This window comes from Acanthaster planci, linkage group LG16 (assembly GCF_054643075.1).
Source record: "Acanthaster planci isolate LZ-2023a linkage group LG16, COTS_SCS, whole genome shotgun sequence".
Lineage (NCBI taxonomy): Eukaryota > Metazoa > Echinodermata > Asteroidea > Valvatida > Acanthasteridae > Acanthaster > Acanthaster planci.
The window spans coordinates 3,569,372-3,593,211 of NC_141792.1; the positions used below are offsets into that span (position 1 = coordinate 3,569,372).

Genomic DNA, 23,840 nt, shown 5'->3' on the forward strand with positions numbered 1-23,840 from the left:
GATTTGGTTACAATTTATAAACAAACTATGACCGGGGCAAAATTACATGTACCTCACTGTGGCTCAAAATTATGCAAATCTCTACAGGAAGAGGCAGTAACCACAAATACAGACATGCATAATTTCAAGCCGCAGTTACTAAGTAATTCGGACACGGCCAATCCTTCACAGGAAATCCTGTGACAACTTTAATCATATACAAGTAAAATTCATCAGGTTCTTTTTCCCATTCAGCCTGTTCATGGAAGGTGCAGCGAGGGCCTACCCTGTTGGATGACACGTCGCTCCTCAAGTTCAGCAACGTCCTGACCCGTTGGTCCATGTGGGTCCTGTGCCTCTCCTCCTCATCTGCCTCCTTCTGTCGAACTCTGATGGGTCAAAGGTTAAACCAAAGTCAGGTCAAGTCAGTACAAATCAGTCAAAGGTTAAACCAAAGTCAGGTCAAGTCAGTACAAATCAGTCAATGGTTGTTGGGCACATCTAGCTGGCCAAGATCAAAGCCAACTAAAGGCCAGGCTCGATGAGCAACCATTTATTACCCACTCGCCATTTCTCCCTGGTAACCTGTGCATAAAATGCAACCTCGGTTCCAGCCAAATTGACAAATGATTGATGGTCACTGATCGAACCTGGTTAAAAGGTTTGGGTGACCTGCTCATTAATGGTATGGTATCTTGTGTACAATACACACGTCCATCTGGAAACCAGGAGTACATGGTTTCATGTTGAGGAGTGCTATAAGTTTAATATTTCCTTCGCTGAACTTGGAATACAGACAAGATCTCTTGATTTTTGATTTGATTTCTATATTTTATATCTGCCTCTGGAAGACACAATGACCAAATGATTAACTGTAATTTATGATGCTGTGCAAAATTTCCACTGCCGTAGATTCTGAGAGCTTCTTAGATAAATGAAAACAAATGTCTTCCCCACTTTCCAGGGTATCATGTACGTCTTAAGACTAGCTGACAGATACAGTCTGAATATTCAACTTTGTTGACACCCACTGTCAGTCAATCAAAGGTTCCACATGTTCCAGCCCACAAGGTTAATATTTTTGATTCTGGGGCTACAGAGTCAACTTTCTGGAAATTGCAGCAATAGGATTGGCTAGAAGCTATGTCCAACCATACATGGAGAGTTATATTGGCACAATGGTACTTTCCTCACCTTCCATCTCGGTTGGCATGTGGATTGAGTTTTCAGTCTAGTCCCTACCTGATTCCCAGAGTTTTAGCAGGAATACCTGTCAAGGGTTTTCTAAAATCTCTTCCTTGGCTTCTTCATTGTCATTAAAATTTACTCTGTAACAGGTGCCTACGCTTTTGGCTGGACACAAAATGAAATGAAAATAAAAGATTTTGATTCAATTTGCCTTTTCAGCTTAGGATCTACATGTACGCGAGAAAGACTACCCTGGCTAGCAAGGACAAGGGAGCTGAGCGCTCATCATACTTTGCCACGGTTTCCTTGAGGTACTTGGCTGCAGCTTCTCGTGACCGTCGAGCAGCACTCATGGCTTGACGATGCTTACGGTCCCGCTCACGCAAGGCTGCCATGTGATCTCTGCCAAGGAAGAACAGGGGACCTCCAAAAATTAATCTTTCTGTCACGTCAACATCTCTTCTAAAACACCCCCACCAAAAGAGCACATTGGCAAAGAACACCTTATGACGTACCGATAGCCCACAAGCAGCTGTGAAAAATGCAGTTGCGGCTCTCAAGACAAACTGACAAAATTTCTTTTCAGGTTCGGAACGTGAGAAAATTTGCTGAAGAAGTAAAACAGCAACTTGAACGCATGCTGCTGAGGATTTGACATTCAGGCATTTTACAGAACAAATAAATAATATTTTATAGTCATACTATGGAAAAAACAATGATTTCTCCACGTGACAGAACATTCAATCTGTTACCTCATTCAATTAGTTCCACCTTTACACTGCACCCACATTTATCATTTTTACACGACTTCATGTAATGTGAATTTTGTCAATTATCATGTCATGCATGTGGTCTGAACTTGTCTGTGTGTTGTCCAGTTTAGGGCAAAGTGTTCACTGACGAAGCAAGCAATGCCATCTCTGGGTATTCCCGATGCCGCCCTCTTAGACCAAAAAAGCATTTGATTTGGGTTTTGTACGAAGAGACTGTCCCAGTAAAAAAAGGCACGGTACGATAATTACTGGAAGGCTTAGCTTTATTGGAGTGAGCCACCACAAAAGACAAGTCAGTAGCATCACCATGGCAACCAGATTTGTTTGCTTTTCTCAAATGAATTTCAGTGTATATGGCTGTGAAAGGAGTGAACACAAATAATTATCCTTAAGACTCAGTTTGTTGGATCACGTCAAAGCACACTGTTATGGCACAGGATGGCGCACATTCCTCGTCCCTACCTTTCCCTGTTTTTGCGCCTGCGGTCGGCCTGCACCACTTTGATGTTCTCCTTCCTGGCTCGCTGCATGGTGTTCTCCATTCTCTCCTGCTCCAGTCGTTCCTCCTGCACCTCCAAATCCTCCTCTGCCAAAATGAACTTGCCTTGTTCCAGCTCCGCTTTGGACAGGTCCAGTCTGAAGGGAGGGAGGGTGAAAACGAAATGAAAGCCAAGGTTTTAGGAATGAATGCCAACTTGAAAGGAAGGGGCACGTGTAACTCGTAAAACCCTGTTACACCTTGTGAAACCTCAGGGTGGACCTCAAGTAAAAGCTGGACCTCAGTAAACCAAAATTTAATTTGGCACTCTTCCCTCGTGAACTGTAGATCATTTTGGTTATATAACTTTTACCTACAGGAGGGGAAAAACACGAAAACCCGCGAACCCTCGTGAAACTTGAGGTAAACCTTAAGTTACCTCTGAATTTGTTTTGCCTCATTCCTTCGTGTAGATCATCTTCTGTTTCTATTTAAGCCCGTAAAAAGAGACATAGGCTAAACATGAAAGCCATGGCTTTTCAAAGGTGCTACAAATCACATTGCCGCTGTACTCTGAACTGATCTATCCTGTTAAATGGTCTAGCATTTTAATAGGGCTCAATGTGGCTTACTACGTACAAACACACGTTGACATGTAGAGTGCTGCAACTCAGGTGTGACGGGAAGTGGGTTCAAGCCCCGAAAGTGCAAAAACTCCACCCAGGAGTACACATGGGTACCCAAAAGGTAATCGAGTTCTGCTGATCACTGAAGAAAAGTGGCTCAGTGAGCAGGGGTAATAGAAATTGAAATTGTAACTGTGAAGCACTTTGGCGATAAAGTGTTATGCAGTACAAGCAACAGGTAGTAAGTCTGCCCAGTCCGTCATTCCTATCTGCTCCTCTACAAAGCAAAGCATCATATACATGTATATGTATATGTATGCTACCTACACATTTTCATGTACTGTGCTTTAATCTACCCTCTATGGACTAATATTTAGAGCTCAAAGCATCTTACTCTGCCTGGTCCAGTCGTTCCTGTATCTGCTTCTCTAGGTCTCCCTCTGCCTCCAGTTCCTTCTCCAGCTTGGCTAGCTTGCTTTTCAGCCGGTGGACATTGGCCATGTTGCCTTGTTCCTCACTCTGCTGGAGCTGTTCTGTTGTGTGCTCCTTCTCCAACTCTAGGGCTTCCAGCTTGGTGCGACATTTCTTGAGTTCCTCCCTAGGGACAGCCCCCCCCAAAAGAAAAGCGACTCCATCAAAATGAGGAATGAGTTTGAAATGAGTCAGTTTTTACTTGTATCACTTACTCTCATGTTAACATGTAGATGGATGTTTTAACTGTCACAACTGAGGCCGTGTCCACATTACTTGGCTGCGATTTCAAATTACACACAACTCAATGGGTGGTGTCTGCAGCCACTGTCATAGACTCGCGTGTACTTTCAAACATGGTCTGAGAAATTTTTCTGGCCATTTGCAGTGTCACAGGAATGTCTTTTTACAAGTGGTGGGGGGGAGGTAAAATGTAAAAATGGGTACTCAATATCCCTGCTGAAAGATAGAAGGGTTCAACACCATCTTCCAGTGGTACATGGTCTGTGCAATATCCGATATTGGGTGCCACTCCAGCACTAGGCACTGTGCAAGAAGTATGCTCATGTTAACAGGGACAAGTTAAGGTCCACTTATTGGGGGGAAAGGCACTTGCTGCAAATCACTGGCCAGGAGAAAAGGACAATGAAAGAAAAAGGCACCTGTTGCAGAACATCGAGGGAAAAGAAGTATTTACTAGGAAAGAGGATACTGTACATGTGCCAAAACAATGGGGGGGGATTCCTTGCTCTCCTCCTCATGCTATGGCTTTGTTTCTCTGGGAAAATGCATAACCCGTGGCATATCTGGCATTGTCAAAGTGGTAGGGGGATGAGTGGCTTTTTCGAAAGGGTCGTACCCCAGATGAAGGCGAATCTAAACAATTGAGCCAGGCATAATTTTACTGATAACTTTTGTCCTTAAACTTACTAGGTAACTAGGAGGCATCAAAATGAAAAAATGCTATCTTCCCCCAAAACAAAGAGGGAAGCACAAGGCTGTGCAACGTGCCTGCAAGGTGCGTTCCCTCGATTTGTTGCTGATTACCTTACTCCTGCCACCCAAAGAAAGACAGCGTGTTTGTACTCATTCCCACGAAAATATCTTGTGTACACTGTGCAACATATTTGTGCTGTCCAAACAGCTGACTGACCTGGTGGTCTGCACGATGTGCTCGCTCTCCAGTACCTGGCCGGCCAGGTTGTCCAGGTGTCGGCGTAGCGCCAGCATGCGCAACTTCTCGTGCCGACTGAACTTCTGCTTGGCAAAGGACGGCCGGTCGCTGCCTTGCTCGCTCAGACTCTCTTCCGGCCTGGCGGGGGAAAGAAAAGAAAAATTGCATATAACGACATGTGTGTTCAGCTTGTCCCCTTTCTGTTTGCTGCAACAACAGGAGTTCATGACACCAAGTACAAACTCCATTACGATGCCTATTAACTTCAGAAACCTTCCTGACTTTACTATTCCTTACTTTTTCTTCACTATTAAGACAAGGAAAGATTTCTTGTATTCTTGAACGTTCAGATGGTATTGTGAGAAGCAGTAACAGCCGAGTTAACACCTGTACCAGTACAATCCTCCATCATGCAAAATCCTCAAGGTCACAAAGGCAAGTTCGGTGGTATGCTGGAGGAATTACCGTCGAGTTTAGCGATGAGTGGCAAACATACCGTAGAAATCAACCAAGCAACTTTTGAGCAATAGCTCTGTTATGTATAGAATCTTGCGCAAGGTAAATCAATAAGCACCCTCAACACACTTCACCTACAAAATATCCATTTTCATTAAGATGCCAAAAAGAGTGACACATCCAAACAGAGAGCTCATGCTCTTTGTAATGTTATGCCAACTACCAAAAAAGTAACTGAAAAAATGGTCTTTCAAAGACCTGTTCTATGGGATTGGGTCGAGGCATGTACATGGTGAAGATCCATAAATCATCAATTCCCAAGTTAACATCATTCTAATACGAGGTCATACCCAGTCAATGAGGTATCATCGCTCTGCGACCACATTTCAGGGTCGCTCTCATACTCCAGTGGTCCCTCGCTGGATTCCATCCATTGGCGGGTCTCGGGTCCCCCACCACTGGCTCCACCCCCAAAGGAGGATTGCAGATCATCACCATCAGGGCTAGGGCTGTCGTCCAGAAGGTAGGTGTCTCCGTCCTGGTGCGGGACAGTAAGCCCTCCTGACATGGTCCTGGTTGCCTTTCAGGTTTTTGTTTTTCCTTTAATCTTTTGTGTGGCCAATTCTTTTGTTTTACCAGTTCCAAAGCCCTAAGGGAGATAAGTGAAAGAGAAAAATGCACAGAATACAGGCGTTTCACAAGAGTGCACCTCCAAGAGTTTGCAACGCATTGGCCAATCACAATGCATGAAATCTGTTTAAACAGGGATGAGGTCTTGTGTTGTTTTCACCGTGGGACCGTCCTGGCTGCTGTTGTGACCTTGAAACACACATCAGGTGAGACGCGGGACATGTGCGATGTCATCCCCGCCACTGAAAATGGTCGAGCCAAGATGTGGAGCAAGTGCGGTCATTGGTAGGCTCATCGAATGCGCAGTCTGATAAACGCAAACAGCATGAACAGAGTTTTTTCCAAAAATACTCCGTCTCATGCTCTGAAACTACTATTATCCCCTTATTACCAGCTATAGATCAAGCAGATTTGCTGACAGGGGATAATTTGGTTTAATAGGCCTAGCTTTTTTGGGGCTGCAAACCATTTCACCACAAAAATTCGAGTCCAAAACCCCATAGCGTTATGACGCCATGTAAAATCTTCTTGCCTTGAAAGGCACATGGAATATCATGGAGTTAGTGACTGTGAGTTCTCGAAGTAGTGCCCCACCTGAGCACATGTACTATGGTAGCAGTAGGCCCTAGCATAACTAGAAATGCAGTGGCTGTTGTTACGGCAGCCGTAATGCATCTCCCATTTTCTATTGTTATGGCACTCCGACTGCGCAAGCGCGCCAACTTAAGTGCAGATTTCGGACTTTATTTCCCTTTTAAAAAAATCCTCCAAAGCCTCCTATGAGGAAAGAAAAAAGATTCCTGCTTAGGCCTATATAATTAGAAACTAACATAAAAAAACAATTATGGTATGAAACATGAAATTTAGGCGAAAAAAAATAAAATAAGCCCTAGGCCTAGTCCAACTGCGGATTCGAACTCACACACCAGTGGTTCCAAACCTTTCACCTTGACCACTCAGCAGAGTTGTAATGGCTCAAGTCAATGACTCGACTTGAGTTGCATTTCTGGGTGACTCGACTCGAGTCTCTGCTGTAAAATGACTCGATTCGAGTCACAAAAATCAGTGACTCGTTACAACTCTGGTACACATGTACATACACCAGCACGTTTGCATGGTTACTTGGTTTGAACACTGTGGCAATTACAACCAGGGGCCAATTTCATTGAGCTGCTTAAACATAAATTTTGCCCAAATGTTAAAAACTGTTACTCAATAAAATAAGGTTGCTTGCCTAAACTCCATCTGATGTATGTTGGTTTTGAATGGTATTTACACATGTACATGTAGTTGTACATTTTGGTTAGCAAGACAAATACAAAGAGCTTGGGCGGGTGACCTTATTTACTGAGCAACGGTTTTTTGCACTTACGCAAGTGTTTTGCTTTGGCGTCTCTATGAAATTGACACCTGGTGAGGCAAATCTCCAGGGCTTTCTCTTGGGATAAGCAACCACTGAAACCTGCAGAGTGATTTTATTGAGTGCAGTTTTTTCACATTTAGCAAATGTTGTGCTATGCTCCTCATTAATAAATTCAAAACAGCGAACACATTTCCGTCTCTTGATGTTTATTTATTATGAGTCCAAATGTTTGTGACTCGAATTGAATCGGGCAGAATAAATTACTTGACTCGACTTCTCGGTGTGATGACTCGACTCGAGTCTCTGCTGTAAAATGACTCAACTCGACTCGAGTCACAAAAAATCAGTGACTCATTACAACTCTGCCACTCCGCCACAAGCGTTCAGCGATCCAGGTAATTTTAAAATATATAAACCGTTGAGATGATCAGCTACATCATCACACTTGCACAGTTCAATGCCGTAACAATAGAAAATGAGAAGTGCGTTACGACTGCCGTAACGATAGCCACTTTGAACTACAAAATACTCAGAATTTTTCAAACAAGTTCCAAAGGGTTTTTACACAGGGTATCAAGAGGCGTCCATATGTGGATCTCTTTCCAAATGTTCTCCCAATAGGGAGAACACTTCAAGTGAGACAATTCATCTGGTTTCTTTTTCTCCTGATCGGAGAATTCTTCCACTCGAATATGCCTATTCAATATGGGATAGGCCTTGGCCCTAGCTGGACACACATTGCTCTTTGTTACTTACAAGGCTTACGACGTGCTTCAGGAAGAACTAACATAACTAATCTGACTAAGGTGAGATGTTTGGCAATTGTCATCTGGGATGGCATTGGCAATTGCCACGAACGTCGCCATCTTTGTCTTAGCACACAGTCTTGCATAGCAACAAGTTGATTGTGTGCATTATTGGCAAAAGCACACCGGCTCTCATTTGTCCACAGAGGGCGCTATACATGTTCAGTCTGCACCGTACCGGCTAACTGTGCAGGATGCACAGAATATAGTGTAAAATCAACAAAGTTTGGAGCACCGTGGCAGGCAACTGAAGTCCCTGAGGCCTCTCAAACAAAAGAAAATGTGTTGTTTGGTCATTCAGATTTCATTTGATATTCAATTTTCAGTAGGTTAATGAATGAATATTTTAATTATCCGCCCAAAACAAACTCACCTCCCAAAAAGTGAACGTTCCCGAGTCTTCGCATTTTTTTTTTCAAAAGACATCCAATCCCTCACCTTCCACACCTTCCGCGGGCTCTTCTGACAAATTTTCAATCACATATGTCTTCTTTGCCACCATGTAGGTGCCCCTTAATCTACAGAGATAATCCTGGGCCATACTGACACAATCCCACAATTTCTTGGCCCAAACAGACTCCTCTTTTGGAAGAATCTGTCATGGGTACTTTGTATGTGCCTCCGACTGGCGGAGAATTTTCCTTGAATTGGGACACTGCACCCCACAGGGTGCATTCAACCAAATGGTTGTATTTCTGCCCGCGGGTTTATCAATATTCTGTGTTCCCACGGGGTTTTTACAATAAGACAGGCCATAATCAGGAGGGATCTTAGACTTATTTCTGCAAATCCCGAATTTGGGACTGATAGTTTCCATTTTGGTTTTTTTTTTTTGTTTACAAAAAGCCCCAAATTGCGGGCCTATTTTAGATAGAGGCGGGAGGCTACATTCGGAAATGAGCGCTTAGTGATATTGCTATTTTGGGGGTACCTTCGGAGAAAGGCGGATAAAAAAAAATTCGTGGCTAACCCCAATGAAATTAAAACGAAAAGTGATCTTCTGGCCATAATCTTGAATTTCCAGTAAAAAAACTATGGAATTCCATATCTGCCGTCGTGCGTCGTCCGTCGTGCGTCGTGTTTTTTTTTCTTTTGGTCACTTTAACTTAACACTTTAACTTAACTTTGACCCTTGATCATTACACATGTACATGTACTTGTTTGATCGATCCATCATGCCTGACTCTCATTTTAGGAGCAGAACTAGAAGATGTATTCGTTTTTGCAGTTGCACCGAACTACACTTGAAAGAAGAAATTATATCCTGACATCGGTAAAGTGACGTGTATATGAAAAAATACCATTTTTAAAGTAAATTAATTAAAAATAGACGTTTGTTAGGGTAGATTGTTTTTCTCAATAACTTAGTAACTCTAGACGTAACTTTACTCGTTAACGGCCTGACGTTAGGTCTGTAGCCTATGTAATATTTCTGTCTGTCCCTGTACGATATCCTACAGAACGGTAAACAATAAATTATTTACAATGTTTGATTCCTTAATGATTGCAAAGCATGCAAAACCTAAACAATTATTTGTTACATATTTTGCAAAAATGACACAAGCCGTTAAGGCACTCTGAATCTCTCAACTATATTTTATGTAAAAATCATACGAAACTTTTCTTGTCAATTCCTAAAGCTATTTATTACTTAACACATTGACCCACCTCCAGTATTTTGCCTCAGGATTTAAGGGAAAACGATGAAACAGAGAATTTGTAAAATTCTCTTCACGCGAGCCAAGATCTTTTTATAAGTAACCCTGAGATTTTATTTTTTTAACGAAAGCACCACAGTTTGTGTGAATTTTCCCTCAGAGTTTTGATGCTTTGCAATGCTGGCTCTCCGCATCATTGAATCAGGAGCAGTTCTCCAGCTGTTACCGTATTTATATTTGGTTTATATTCCCTAATGTTGTTTAAAAGTCGCTGATGTAATTTTATACGATTATGAAACAACTCTGACATTTGGTCTGCTTCCTTCACTAATGTCTTTTAAAAGTCACCGATGTCCTTTGACACGATTACGAAACAACTCCGATATTATTAGTTCTTGCACTATTTAATTTACCTACACAAGTATGATTTTAAATTAAACTGAAGACATAATAACTGATAATGGTCAGTCCAAGTCAAACATTAAGATAGAGGTCTTACTTATCTGTTTAAAAAGACGTATGTGAGCCTACCTGCAACTCAAGTAATGTCTAATTTGGAGTATACAGCAGATTTCATCATAGGTATACTCGCCCTCAAAGTAATGTTGAATCGGTTTGTCGCTTATGAAAACTATTAACTAGAAACATGACAAACTTGTTACAGTTCATTGCATTTAGCTTTTACCTGTGTAGACTTTAAACGTTTATCTGGACTGGTTTACTTAATTAATCAGCATTTACAAATAAGAAATGCAAAGCTCAAAATGTCATGAACCAAACGGGTAAAAAGCTTTTTTTTATCTGAACCAGTCTGCCTGAAACCAAATTATCCAATCGCACAAACGTGAAGGATTAAATTGTAACGCGGCCTCCTCATTCTTCACCTTAGTTGGTTCCCGCCTGCTACGTATGTGAGTTTGTTTCTGCATTCAATTGGGGACCCTGAACAATAGAGGACAATAAGGTCCCCGATTGACAGAGGGTCCCCGATTGACAACTGTGTACAAAACATATGGGTGGTCTCCTAAAAAAGTTAAAGTACAAACAAAAGAGGAACAATAGGGGGTCCCCATGGAGTTGCAGGTAAATACACACGAAGCTCCCCCCCCCAAAAAAAAGTGCACCTTGCGGGTCTTGATAATAATTACATTGTTTACATGAAAGTTACATAAGTTACAACTCAAAAGAAATAAAAAATAAATGAGGAAGTACGTGTATGTCCAAAGTTGGCATAATTATTGGCAGGCCTACATTTTGCAATGTGGATAGAGTAACCAGTCTAATTACACCCTTTCGCGCGCACTTTTCGAATTGGCAACATTCATATTCTGATTCAGCGGGTTTTTGTTGATAGAAACAACCAAAGTTACTCACGAAAGTCACTTTCTGGCCACATTCCTTGGGGGAGGGGTGATCATGGCCTATTTGGACCTTCTAGAATTCACAAGGTTTTTCGATCGTTTGGTAGTTTCCCTTGAAACCAGACGGGAAACCCGTTCTCGTGGAAGTGTTGGGCCAAGTGCGCGTCGGTCGTGCACGGTCTGTATCGTGGGTGTCCATGCATCAATTACCAATCAGTGGTATATAATTCCGCTAATTGGGGCCAACGCAGACTTCAGGTGTGGTGCCATTCCCCACAAACTGGTGATATTTTTCCTAAACTGGGAATATCTAGAGCTGGCTTGTAGGGGAATCACGCCACAATATGAACACATCGACAAAACGTAGAGCCTACGGAACGTTGCTGTAACAGTTTAACACATTCCTACCTAATTACTTTTATGAAACAAACAACATGTATATAGGGAAATTGAATAGGTGCTTTCATGTAATTATAAAGATGAACGAAGGAATTGCTTTTAAATTCCTCCGATACGCAAGCATTTTTTTTTATCTCTCAAAAAACAGTTTGACACAGTAGTTCATGAACAAGATCGCATAACGTCAAGTTCTGTTAGACTGGAGACACACAAAGCGTCCCATATTTTTCTCCAGTTGCTGTTTTCTTCACTTAAAACGAGTAATACAGCATGTTTCAAGAAAATCCATTCACTCTAAAATTAAATTTGTCATTTTGATAAAAAATATTGTCCAGAGCAATGTCTCTTGATGACTTATTGAAATTGGTCAAAAAGATACTTATTACAAACTAGATTAGGCAAGATTCTGATTAGAAATATCAGTCATGTGACAAGGATAGGATCATGTCTGATGCATTCAATCTCTTAATCAAGTGTCGACTTTCCTCAGTTGTAATTGAACTTCTGACAAACCAAGTTAGTCAAGAATCTGAATTGTCATGTGACTTCCAAGCATATAGGATTATCTGATATACGACTGATATGTTTATCGAGTGACTTTTTTTCCAATTATTACTTGAAATTTCTCACTAATCACGGTGTCGTCCAGTGACTAATGAACTTTGATGATGCTGAAATCAGTAGTGGTGGCAGATCCAAGTTGCATAAGCTTCTCAAGTAATTTGGTCATGTTTCTGCAGCTGATGACTCGTGTCTATAATGCATGAGGGTAAATTAATGCCGGCTCCTCCTTGGATCGACCACACCTTAATCATGACGACACCTGAAAAAAGGAGAGAAAAAGCTGTTTAAGTATGTCTTAAATACTGTTTATTTCGCTAAGCATCTCTAAAAAGACAATGAAATAAATGCTAAAAACATGGCCGTTGTGAAGATCACTGATCATTCAGAACACATATACCAATACTAAATTGATATCATAAGCAAATGACCTAAAACATCATTGCTACATGCTATGTCACAGCACACTTTACTGTGGAAGTGAACTGGATATCAACCATCAAACATCACTGAAGAGCGCGCTTATATACGAAGCATGACGTAACAGTATGTTTTAAGTTTTTTCCCCGAAATCCGATTCGGAAGAAGGAAAACCATTCATATCAACTTCAATCATAATTGGAATATTCGAATTCACGAAAATGTCATCATCTTTAAGACAAGCATGACTGGAGAATTAGAAAATAACATTTTCGTCAAAAAGGTCAACAGCTGTCAGACAAACCTAGTTCAAGTGTCTTCCACTAAAGTTGCCAATTTTTGTGAAATTCGCAAATGATGTACATGCAATATGTAAATTATAAAAAGGTCATATAGTTACGTTGTTATCTAGACGTGTGCCTGGACACCTCTCATTATTAGTGAGCTGCGATGATGGGGCTGAGACGGAGTTGGATGGTATGATGGGATGGGGGAGGAGTCGAAAATGGATGGGACGATTGAAGGGGGAGGCAGAATTGGAGATGGGTGGACTGATGGAATGGAGGAGGCGGAGGTGGAGATGGATAGACTGATGGAATGGGGGAGGCGGAGGTGGAGATGGGTGGGATGATGGGATGGAGGGACGCAGAGTAAGAGATGGATGAAAGGATGGGGTGTCGGAGTGGATGATAGATGGGATAATAAGATGGGGGGAGGCGGAGTTGGAGGTGGATGAGATGATGGGAACGTGTGTATAGGGAAGGGGTGCAATCACAGGCCTACATGTCGCCTCTACGTGTTAAGTTTAAGGGAGTGGAGCTAGCTAGGCTGCCACCATGAATTTCGTTTTTTCCTGGACTGTTCTAAAACGAACTTGTTTCTATGGCAAAGAAAATAGCAGGGGAAACTGGCCTGTGTAAGCAAAGTTCAAGGAATAATTGGTCGATATTATTGCTACTGTTTTGATAATAGGGGGCCGGGGATTTTCAGGATTATTCCAAGAAGATTGCTACCCTGAGTGAGAGTTTTATAGAAGCCTTGGAGGTGAGATTTGTTATCAGCATCAACAGAGCCACTTCCCACTCTTTTTTACTGCATGGTTCTATACAGCTTCATGGATGAGCGGTCTGCTTGCTGGGTTTTACATGCCCAATAGATGTTCGTATACAAACCTGTTACACGCTGTAGGCTGAGGCGCTGCATGACGTCACGTGAGGGACAGGTATGTGACGGAGCGTACCGTGTCCGTGGAGGCCGTACAATTTAAATCTGTACGCCAGTGAGATGAGAAACTTCGAAGGCGCGCGCATCCCGGCGCATATTTATGTAAATTGAACGCTTACCATCAAAATCACGTGACTGAAAATCCTCTATAGTTATATAGCCTACGAGGTAAGCCTTGGAAACACTCCTGTTCATAAGTACTTGAGATTTTTTTCCTCGAAGAATTTCACTCAGTAGCTTATCCAACTATAGCATTTAATAAATAGCACATGCTGAGCTTAACCGAAGCTTCTTCCATACGACGTATCTTCAGTCTTGGACTGCTTTGTTTTTACACAATGTGAACGGCAAGGAAATAACAAACTCCAACTAGTCAAAGGGTGAGGTGACTAATTTGTACAAGTGATGAGTTTTCTTCAGAAACAGTTGATTAACTGCAGTTTCTGAAAACCAACACCAGTACAAGTCTGTGTTAGTTATCGGCTTTCAACATCTACGCGGCTAATGTATATTTGTCAACTTGAACATGACATGTTGTTTTAGTCATCGCTGACGGCAAATTAGTCCTTAATATTGAAGACGTTAAGTGATTCAGAAATGACTAAACAGAGTTCATTTTGACAAATGAAGAGGCGGCAATGACGAATTCATTTTTGGAGTGTTCCAAAAGAGACGGAAAAGACGTTAGGAATTGCAAGAAAAGAAAAATATCTTTGCAACCTGTATGCCTCCTTAATGTGTGTCACTATGGAGTTTGGCAAGTTGAACAATCTTGCCAATGCAGGGGCATTTGTTGTCTAAAAATCTTGTTGAATTACATGGCTTGGAAGACAAGACGAGATCGAACGCTCCACTTCGAAAATGTGTGCCTATAGTTTGAATTAGAATTAACATTCAATATTGTGTGTCTGTGGCAAATGAGGAAATTTTACAAGCTTGCAAGGGCAACAATTCAATTTTACTAAACAAATTTGGAGATAAAACATCATGAATGTAAATGAAAAAGAAAAATGTTTTATATAGGTGTGAAAGGCCGGGACAACTTATCTAAAGGTTCCTCTTGTTTTACTGAAGTGGGCTTTATACTTTATTGCAACCCCACGCAAGATTGAAACTCGCAACTAATTTATTCGCAACTGTTTTATATTCGCATATCTCAATTGCGGCCATCTGTGGGCAGATATGATACGCATGACTCATTTTATGGGACCCAATGATAATAATATTTTTTTTCAAAGCACTCTTTGTAGGTACCGCTTATAAGCGAATTATTATAATTTACTAAGGATTCCACAGCAAGATGAGGGCCCGCTACCAACTCCGTCTCGGCATTCTTGCCACACTTGCCGGGTTTTTACAGTTCTTTGTGACGGCCATCATAGTGAAATCCCTGGGCATTCTGTTGGTGTCAATGGGCGGGGAGTTGCGGGCAGACACTTGGGTGCTCGGCTCCGTCTTTGCGCTGATCGAGTGCGTCAGCGACGTGCTAGGTAAGTGCGCTGTGTTACGGTGTCTGTTTCCGGGATCTGAATTCGGGAACATGTCAGACTAAACCTTAGACAAAAAAAATAATATATAATAAGTGTTCTGAACCCTGATCGATTAGACTTATGCGAGGACCTATACGCAATGTTGCGCAAAAAATTCAAAATCAAAGCAAAACAAAACAAAACCAGCGAAATTCAAACAAAATGATTTTTTATCACCTACCTACGTTACGCTATTGCACCCATACATTCATTTCCATTTTGCTTTCGTGTAAGGACAATGCACATCACAGCTTGAGGTTCACTGAGTCTGCGCATACAGCTCGTTTTAATTGCATGTGTGCATGCACTAACTATGATCTATGCTTTTGTCCATGCTCGCAAAAGCGCCCCTAAATTCTAGCTTTCCCAAATCACCGTAATCTTGTGAATATAACATACTCCTCAACTGTTCAGAGAGAATCTCTACTCGCAAAAGGGAAGAACCAAGTATGTACGGGAAAGAAAACATATGTACAAACATGAAAGCCAAAATCAACTTAGGTTAACGTAGGCCTGTACAAAGGGGAAAATATTAAGTTGAAGGCACAACTTATGGGAATGTCATGTACAGATCCGTGTAGTGTGACGATAGCTTTCTCGAATAGGACTCATGCTTTGCCCCATAAGGGAAAACTGTATTAAGGAATGTAACATTCTTTTCGTAGAATTTTCATTGAGGAGAATCTGTTTACCACAGGGGCATAATCAGCAAGCATCCTCCAGTTGGGGAAAATTAACCTCTAAATTTACACCAGGAGAAGGTATAAAAGTACATTTCTTTCAAAAAAAATAAAGAAAGTAAATTTCATGGTAAAGTCCATGGGGCCTTTTGTTTTGGGGGGGATAAGCAAGCAGCTGTTGTTAAGTTACATCTAGAAATGTAGAGTGCAATCTTGCAACGAAATACTTTAATTTTCCCCTTTCTTAGGTTGCTGATATCATTTCCAAACGATCAATTATTTAAAAAAAAAACGAATAGCTAATACAGCCAAAACAATGCTTCTTTGAAATGTTTGTGTCTCCAAAACAGCACCACTTGCTGGGCCAGTCGGTTCGGCTGTCGGTCATCGGCAAGCTGTCATGCTGGGCGGTGTACTGGTCAGCATGGGCTTTGTAGCCGCTTCTCAAGCCACCAACGTCTTACAAGTTGCATTACTGCTGAACCTACCATTAGGTATGATTCGTGTTCTATACATTATAATGATGCTGCTGTTATTAAGGACGGGATATTGACTATGTTAACGGATATGGGATTGATATCAAGCATTACGTTCTTCTAAAATGGTTGCATCAAAAACTTGTGAGCAGTTTCAAAAGAACTGTAAGTGAAATGTGTAGGCCTAGTGGTCAGTTTTACTTTCGTTGTCTATTCCTAGGGGCCTTGCAGGAGACCAAAGTCCATTTGAGGTCAAGACATTTTTGCAGCGAAATTCTTTCTTCATTGAGCAAATATTTTGTCAGCCCTCACAAAATCGAGTTAGTGTTCGCTTTTACGTTCGTTTGTATGATTTTGCCGATGTCGAATGGCGCAAATGGCGAAAAAATAGTCTTTGGGTATGATATTTAACCACTGGAACTTTTTTCTCTGTTTCATTCATATAGGCCTACGGAACGAATGAAGCTGAAACGTTGCCAAGTCATTATTTCCTCCGACTTAAGATCAAGACGTAACAATTATGACCTTTGCCTCTTTGCTTGTTATCTTTCCCCATAGCCACCGGCTACTGCCTCACTAACGTGCTTACAAGAGCCTCACTTGGGGAATATTTCGACAGCAGGAATTTCGCACTGGCGTCCGGTATAACCAAAACAGGCGTCTCCATCAGTCTAGTCTGTCTGCCGCCTCTCGTGCAGCTGTTTAACGACATGTACGGATGGAGGGGCACCATGCTTCTGGTTGGCTCGATTGGTGCTCATCTCGTCGTGTGTGGGGCTCTCCTCATCCCATTGCCTGAGGCAGCAATGGACAGAAATCCTAGGGCCGAATATGAACCCCTTACAGACAGCCAGTCATCAAAACTGCTCAGTAGGTTGGCAAATAAGTGTGGCACCACAATGTCGCTGAAACCACTTGTTTTAAGAGCAGGAAAAGATCTTAATCTCTCCCTCTTGAGGAACGGCAACTTTTGGATTGTAGCTTGCATCTTTGTTGCCACTCGTATTACCAAGTCGGCTTGGATCATCTACTTTGTGCCTCATGTGGTTGCTAAAGGGTTTTCCCCGGATATAGCCGCTGCCATGGTGACGCTGGCTGGAGTAGGCCATCTTTTCGGCACGGTCTTTGTCAGCGTGGCCTTGTTCAAGGAGAAGGTGACGAGTACCAGCGCTATGCTGGTTTCCGCACTGCTTCTGGCCGTCCTATTCCTCGTCGATCCCTGGTTAAATGCCACGTGGTCACTGTCAGTCAGCGGTGTGGTTGTCATGTCAGCCGTTGGCGCAGTTTATGCCCTCTCTGACGTAATGGTAGAGGAACACCTTGGTTACGAGAAAATGGCCAGTGCCTACGGTTGGATGGGTTTCTTCTCAGGTATATTTCGGGTTTCTTCAGGGTTTATTCCAGGTGAGAAAAGGTCTCTCTTGTTCAATATTCTCTTAAACACCAGGAAAACCTCAGAAGAAGACTTTCAAACAATTGTTTCCTTGTGTAGTTTTCACAAGAGTGAAACTATACTCATGCTGTGTGCTGTAATACTAAACTGTGTACTTCCATTCTTCCACCATTTAGGCTGGATTGTCGACCACAGTGGGAGCTATAACCTTGCTTTTATTATCCTGGGAGCCATCCAGGTTAGTTCCCTGGTGCCACTTCTTTTCAGAAGAGTGAAACGGGGCTTCACGGAGGCCTAACTGGCACTGCAGCGGAGTATTCCCGCATGCTCGTGTGACAGACCAGCAGAACAGCAACAAGAAAGACAACAGACTCTGTGGACAAAAACTGATGTACCTAGGAGTGCACACAGCGTGTATCGTCAGTGTGGGTGGCACAGCGTGAGGGCGTCTTAAATGGAGAGTTTACCTTTCGATGCACACATACGCAGGGACTCAATTAGGGCAGAGCGATATTCATTAAACTTATTGGTAGCAGAGTGCTAAACCAGAAATAGCCTGGCGAACTGACTTGATTAATTAAAAGTAAACACGTAAGTGCTGTCCTTCAAAACGTGTTGTAATTATAAAACACTCGTGTTCGAGTCTTTTTGGTATATAGGTATCATAATGGCGAATGGCATATCCCGTCACAATTACCAAATCAAGTACTCAACCCCCATTAAGATAACTAGTGCGTCCAAACCTACCCGCATGTGACATCTCTACTTACAACAATGCAATCTATTCGTTTTGTTTTTACGAGCCCTCCAATACAATACGTGCGCACGGTATATATAATATGAAGGCTAAGGAAGCGGCTTTCTGAAGAGAAATTTGGTTAAATTGGGGAGATAGTCGGCAGTTTGTTCCCTGTGCATTTTTGGTTCACTTTTACTGTTATTTTTGGTAAGATGAGCACATATACAAAATAAAAAGCCCTATAAAAGAGACACTCTTTCATAGAGAAACAATTTTTAAGGCGCTAACCCTCAGACACATCTTTGGTCATGGAGTCGGGGTCCATGATTTATGCGTACGTTCTGGAGAGTGTCCATTGACGTGTGCATGCGTGACGCAATAAACGGAAGCACTTTCAAGTTGAACCAGACAATTAACAAAAACGGGAAAACGCCCAAAGTCACGCAGTGAGATGGTTGCTATTTTTTGTTATCATTTTTTTTTTTTTGGAAACGTAGCGGCACGCTACTACATGAGATTCAAAACTATAACCGTTTTCACCAACATGAATTGCTGCTTTTCCTAGCATTTCCTACAGGACCTTATAATGCAAGGTTATACAAGGGATTTCACAAATGATCTTGGTATGTACTAGTCTGAGGCTGGATTTTGAGGAAAAGCGGGAAGAGGTAGAAACTTGTCCAACGACTTTCTCAATATAAACCATCCAATATATTATATTAAAAGTAATGAGTAATAAAACACAAACAAAAAGGAGGCCTAGGCCTACATGTACCAGAGGCCTTACTGTAATAGGCCTACATTTTTCATGTAATTACGCCTAGGGCCTTCATATTCAAGTACCGGTACTTTAAGCTTTGTAGACTGTTTATTGCCGCCTTAAATTACTTTATTTGGTGTATGGCGAATTACAAACCCTTCTGGGTCTTAGAATGAGTTTATGCTGCGAAGGAGCAGTTCATCCTGCTCCTTTTTTAATTTTCGACGTCTCTTGAACCTGTCTATCATCGCATGCATCGAAGGGTAGATACGGAGCTCCGGAAGTGTCATCCGACTTGCTGAGATCCTGACTTTTTTTCTCAGGATGAAGACATCATACAGGCGGGATGTCGACATCCTGAGATAAAACATCTCATGATGTCCCCATATTGCCTGTAATAATTATGTTGTCATCCAGAGATAAAATATGTCAGGATCTCGATATGTAGGATGGCACTTCCAGAGCGCCATTCATTACAAACAGTTAGAGTCTCGAACTGTGTGGAGACCCGTTTGCATGGGATGCGAGAGCAAACAAACACAAAAATCACACAATCTGCAAGAACAGGTCTTGTTCTCGATTTCCTCACTTTGTGATTATAAAAAGAACCCACACATGTCTAATCACTCCAATGCTCTGACACTGTAGGAAAACAACTCCCTAGAAACCCGGTTGTCCAAACACCTGAATGGTCGGGGCTGGAAGCACCAAATCGGCATCTTCATACAACTATGGCTTTTTGAATACTGCAAATAAAGGAACACAAACACCACTGCATGCTGCGCTGAACAGTTTTAATAGGCACTGCATCTGGAACAAAATAATTTATTGATATTTGAGAAATTACTTTCTTACTTTTGTTTTCCCAGTAAAAACCCTCCAGAACACCCGAATAATGTGTCATCCGCCGATGCAATCCAAACCGTTGACAAGCTTGGTACTCTCAGAAATGAGATTATTATATTTTTTTTCAAAATTTATGTGTGCGAGTAAAACTCCTTTTAAGCTTTTCATTCAATCCGACGGGTTTTAACCCTCACAGACCCATGCTCAACAGACTTTTATTTTCCAAAATTCAAACTTTCGCTGTTCATTGAGGTGTCCATGAACTGTTAACCACGAACCTGACATCAATCAAAGCAGAACCACACCCTTCACCAACGGGTACAACCACATTTTTGAAACTTGATCCTATGGTATTTTTTCTCAGTGTTTACCTTTTTTGACACACCCTGTAGTATTTTTTTTCTGCGATCGCAAACCATCGGTACGTGTTTGAGGACACAATCTCCAGACGAACCATCACCGACGTAAAACGCGAACCGAAGTATATACAGCGCCCTCTGTAATCTGATTTAAACCATTTGGGCTATGTGAAGTCTTGGGACATGCTGTTACATTAGCTGTGATTAGAACAGTTTGGCTCGTGGACTTGACGGTTTGCAAACAAAAATGATGGAAGCTACCAACAGGACTGCCAACTTGTGCTGATAAGCAGGACCCTATAGACATGGTTCTAATATTGCAACTGACCTTATACCGAGGCCTCAATATTATTTTCCTGGATGGAATTCGATATCACGATCGACTGGGTTTTTTTTAGGGTTGATCGCTCATTTCTTGCATGGAAATATCTTCAAAAGTCATCCACTAAATGTTGAAAAGAAGATAAAGGATTAAGAAAGGAGCTTTATTTCTTGTATCTTCAATACCTGAGAAACCTTTGTGTATACTAGTTTTTGCATGATTGAAGTGGGGGTATTACGCTACTGTTATACGGCAGCCTATACTTGTTTGCAACCCTATATAGTGACAAGCGCTCCTTCCTGTTCACGTGTAAGCCTTGCGAGTATAGTAAGCAACAGATATAGGCCTAACCTTGGGTGACATTACATGTATGCGGTTTCCGGGATGTGAGTTCATAGTTGAAGGTTGCGCTGGTACACGACCTGTATCAATGCGCAATAGAATGCAGACAGACATCGCAATGAGGATCAAGCAGGCTCTGGTATTGTCACTTCTACTTTTGATTGTTACCACGACACTAAATGTCTTCATTCCGTATGTTCGTCTAATCTGGAAACGCCAGAGAACGAGAAACACCGCACCGGCCGCTCACCATTGCAATGCAACAAACTGCAGTAGTAGACTTGGCTTCATTGTTGGTTCCAACACAAGGAACGAAGTCATCTTCACACACCAAGCATGGAGGAATAAAACACATTCCTCCATGCACCAAGTAACAACTACCCAGGAGCCCTGGTGTTCCGGCCGGCCTTTCATTGAACTATCGAAAGGGAGGCACAAAAGGTCAAACTCTGACATCAAGGTAAAGTACTTCTTAACTGCTGTTTTGGTGGTTCGCATCTACGCCACTGACGTCTCTCATTTTACAATCAGAGAGATCGTGCAGTGGTTGCAGTATCTCAGTTACGCAGGTGTTGAGCATGTGTACGTTTACGACTCTTATCTCTACAACAATGAATGTCAGAGAGAAAAACTGCATTGTTTCATTGAGACTGGCTTTGTGACCTACATCGACTGGAGCCACTGGGCAATAAAAAAGCTAAGTAAGCGGGCGCAGGCCACGCAGGTGCCCGCTTACCGGGACTGCCTCAATAGATTCGGCCGTCAGTTCAAGTGGCAGACAGCTATCGATATCGACGAGTACCCTTACAGCTCCAAGGATCGAGCACCGGGATTCTTACGCCGTGTCGTCGAGAAGGTCGCCCGATTTAAAACGCAGAAGCTCGGTCAGATTTTCATGGAGAACTACCTGTTTCTCGGTAAGCCCCTGAATGACACCGAGCATCCGGTCTTGATTGACCGTCTGTGGCGGAGAACCAAGAAGAAATGGAATTACAGTACGAGGAAACCAATCTATCGCCCCGAAGCCGTGAAGAAGGTAAGAGTGCACGATAATCTCCTGCGTAAAGGATACCTGAGGTACTTTCCCAAGAAAGAATTACTGAGGATGCATCATTACCATGGAATTCGACACAAGGACCTGGACGAAGCAAAGATCCTGAACATAACTGAAGAGGATTGGGGCATGAGAGTAGCTGCTACCGCCTTGCAGCATTGCATCGATGGATGTCACCTTGGATGCTGCTGACGCCAGCCGTTAAAAAGCGGGATGATAGGCGAGGATATGTCCCCGATTACTACGTCTGAAAATGAATTTCGTGGCACCCCTCTTAGAACTAATAATTGACGACTGGTTTTTATAGATTCTGATATGAACTCAAAGCTGCTGGTTGGAATTTTTATAAAGCTGCAGTTTTGTAGATATTTGTGCTTAAAGGTGCCCTCTCAAAAGCTTAAGATTTTAGCTTTAAAAAGGGGGAAAAACGAACGTTTTCTTTTTTCTTCAGAATATTTTAAATTGATTCTGGCCTGTAGTTTTGGCTTTATCAAAAGACACATAACCTCTCAGACATAATGATGTACATTAAAAACATTAAAAGATTCATTCCCCAAATACACTGTACAAGTTCATGTCTATCCCCAACTCAAATCTTCAACCCTTGTTGAGTGATAAGGACATCTTTAAATTTGGATTCATTAAGCAACAAGTGTTGAAGTCAATGTCAATTAAAGATGCAGTACACTACCTGGATGAATTTGGGGGAAAATGAGTGCAGTAGAAAGAATTTTGATGGACACAGTGTGGGAGACCCAGAGGAATAAAAGACATTTCTGAATGGATTCTGCATCTTAAATAAAACCTAGAAATCAACTGAAGCTGTCGTTCAATACAGATTTTAAGTTAAAGGTGACAACCACTCAGAAAGGACTTCACGTGAGTGTGAACAGTAGTTGCTCACTTGGGCTATCGTTTGACAAACAATTATAAATATGCTGATAATGTTCTTATTTATTCCTTACAGAGGTGGTTGTCCAAAAGAGATATTAAGGGGAAAATAATTAAGTCACCTAATTCGCTCGCAAACTGTGATACAAAATCTGACATTTCATAAATGATACTTCCATGAAGGCTCACTGCACAAAGGCTTTGTTGTTTTGTGCATGAAAGGTGAATACTCAACCCAAGGGATCTTAAAAATATCATTGCGTTAGATTAATTTGCACTTACAGGGCACTTAGTTTTGAAATAACTTGATAAAATCTTCATTGTTTGGATTGCTTACCATTTCAAACGTCTGGTTGAAGTGAAAACAACGTAATATTGTTCCAGGGAAAAGGAGAACCTGATCGACAGTGTACTCAATGCACTTATCTTGCTGTTTCCTTTTTTAATTAAATGGAATAAAAGGATGGTTGAATGCAAACTTCGTGTATCCTACTTTTTAAATGGATCTTTATTACGATTAACATAATTTCTTTCAAATTGAGTTTGTAGCCCAGTTGGGTGTCGTCCAGGCCTTCCCTTTAAACGGATTTCCAAATGCCACATTTAGAGACAATTTTTGTCATCACAAAATTAGTCAATTTTATTTAGATTCCTTAAAACTGTATGAATGAATTGCCAGATAGGTTTGTGAGGAGAGATTGGTGTTATTTATATTTAATCACTCTCAGAGATTACTATCAGCATCGACATCAACAATGGACTGTTGGATGTACAGTATGTGCTGGCTTGGTTGGCACACTCAACACAACCCCACAACTCTGTGCAGGAAATATCATTGCTCTTGCAGGAACACAATCCTGTGTTGCACTTAGACATTTTGCA

At 41.8% G+C, this 23,840-nt stretch overlaps 2 protein-coding genes across 2 annotated transcripts in view; one reads left to right on the forward strand and one right to left on the reverse strand.

Annotated features, from left to right (window-relative positions):
• LOC110985259 (cilia- and flagella-associated protein 74-like) overlaps positions 1 to 8,052 on the reverse strand; it is a 38,915-nt gene extending 30,863 nt beyond the window's left edge. The window contains exons 1-7 of the mRNA XM_022246166.2: positions 7,895 to 8,052; positions 5,496 to 5,794; positions 4,669 to 4,827; positions 3,439 to 3,642; positions 2,403 to 2,576; positions 1,459 to 1,569; positions 266 to 368 (exon numbers count right to left, since the gene is read on the reverse strand). Coding sequence (XP_022101858.2) covers positions 266 to 368; positions 1,459 to 1,569; positions 2,403 to 2,576; positions 3,439 to 3,642; positions 4,669 to 4,827; positions 5,496 to 5,713 — 969 coding nt within the window. The 5' untranslated portion in view covers positions 5,714 to 5,794; positions 7,895 to 8,052. The remainder of the gene's footprint in view (positions 1 to 265; positions 369 to 1,458; positions 1,570 to 2,402; positions 2,577 to 3,438; positions 3,643 to 4,668; positions 4,828 to 5,495; positions 5,795 to 7,894) is intronic.
• A 6,822-nt stretch (positions 8,053 to 14,874) lies between these two features.
• On the forward strand, positions 14,875 to 18,624 carry LOC110985251 (monocarboxylate transporter 12-like). The gene is made up of 4 exons (XM_087147439.1): positions 14,875 to 15,057; positions 16,127 to 16,270; positions 16,811 to 17,656; positions 17,822 to 18,624. Exons 1-4 carry the CDS (start codon positions 14,979 to 14,981, stop codon positions 17,941 to 17,943), a joined length of 1,191 nt encoding a protein of 396 aa, XP_087003565.1. The 5' UTR covers positions 14,875 to 14,978; the 3' UTR covers positions 17,944 to 18,624.
• The last annotated feature ends 5,216 nt before the right edge of the window (positions 18,625 to 23,840 follow it).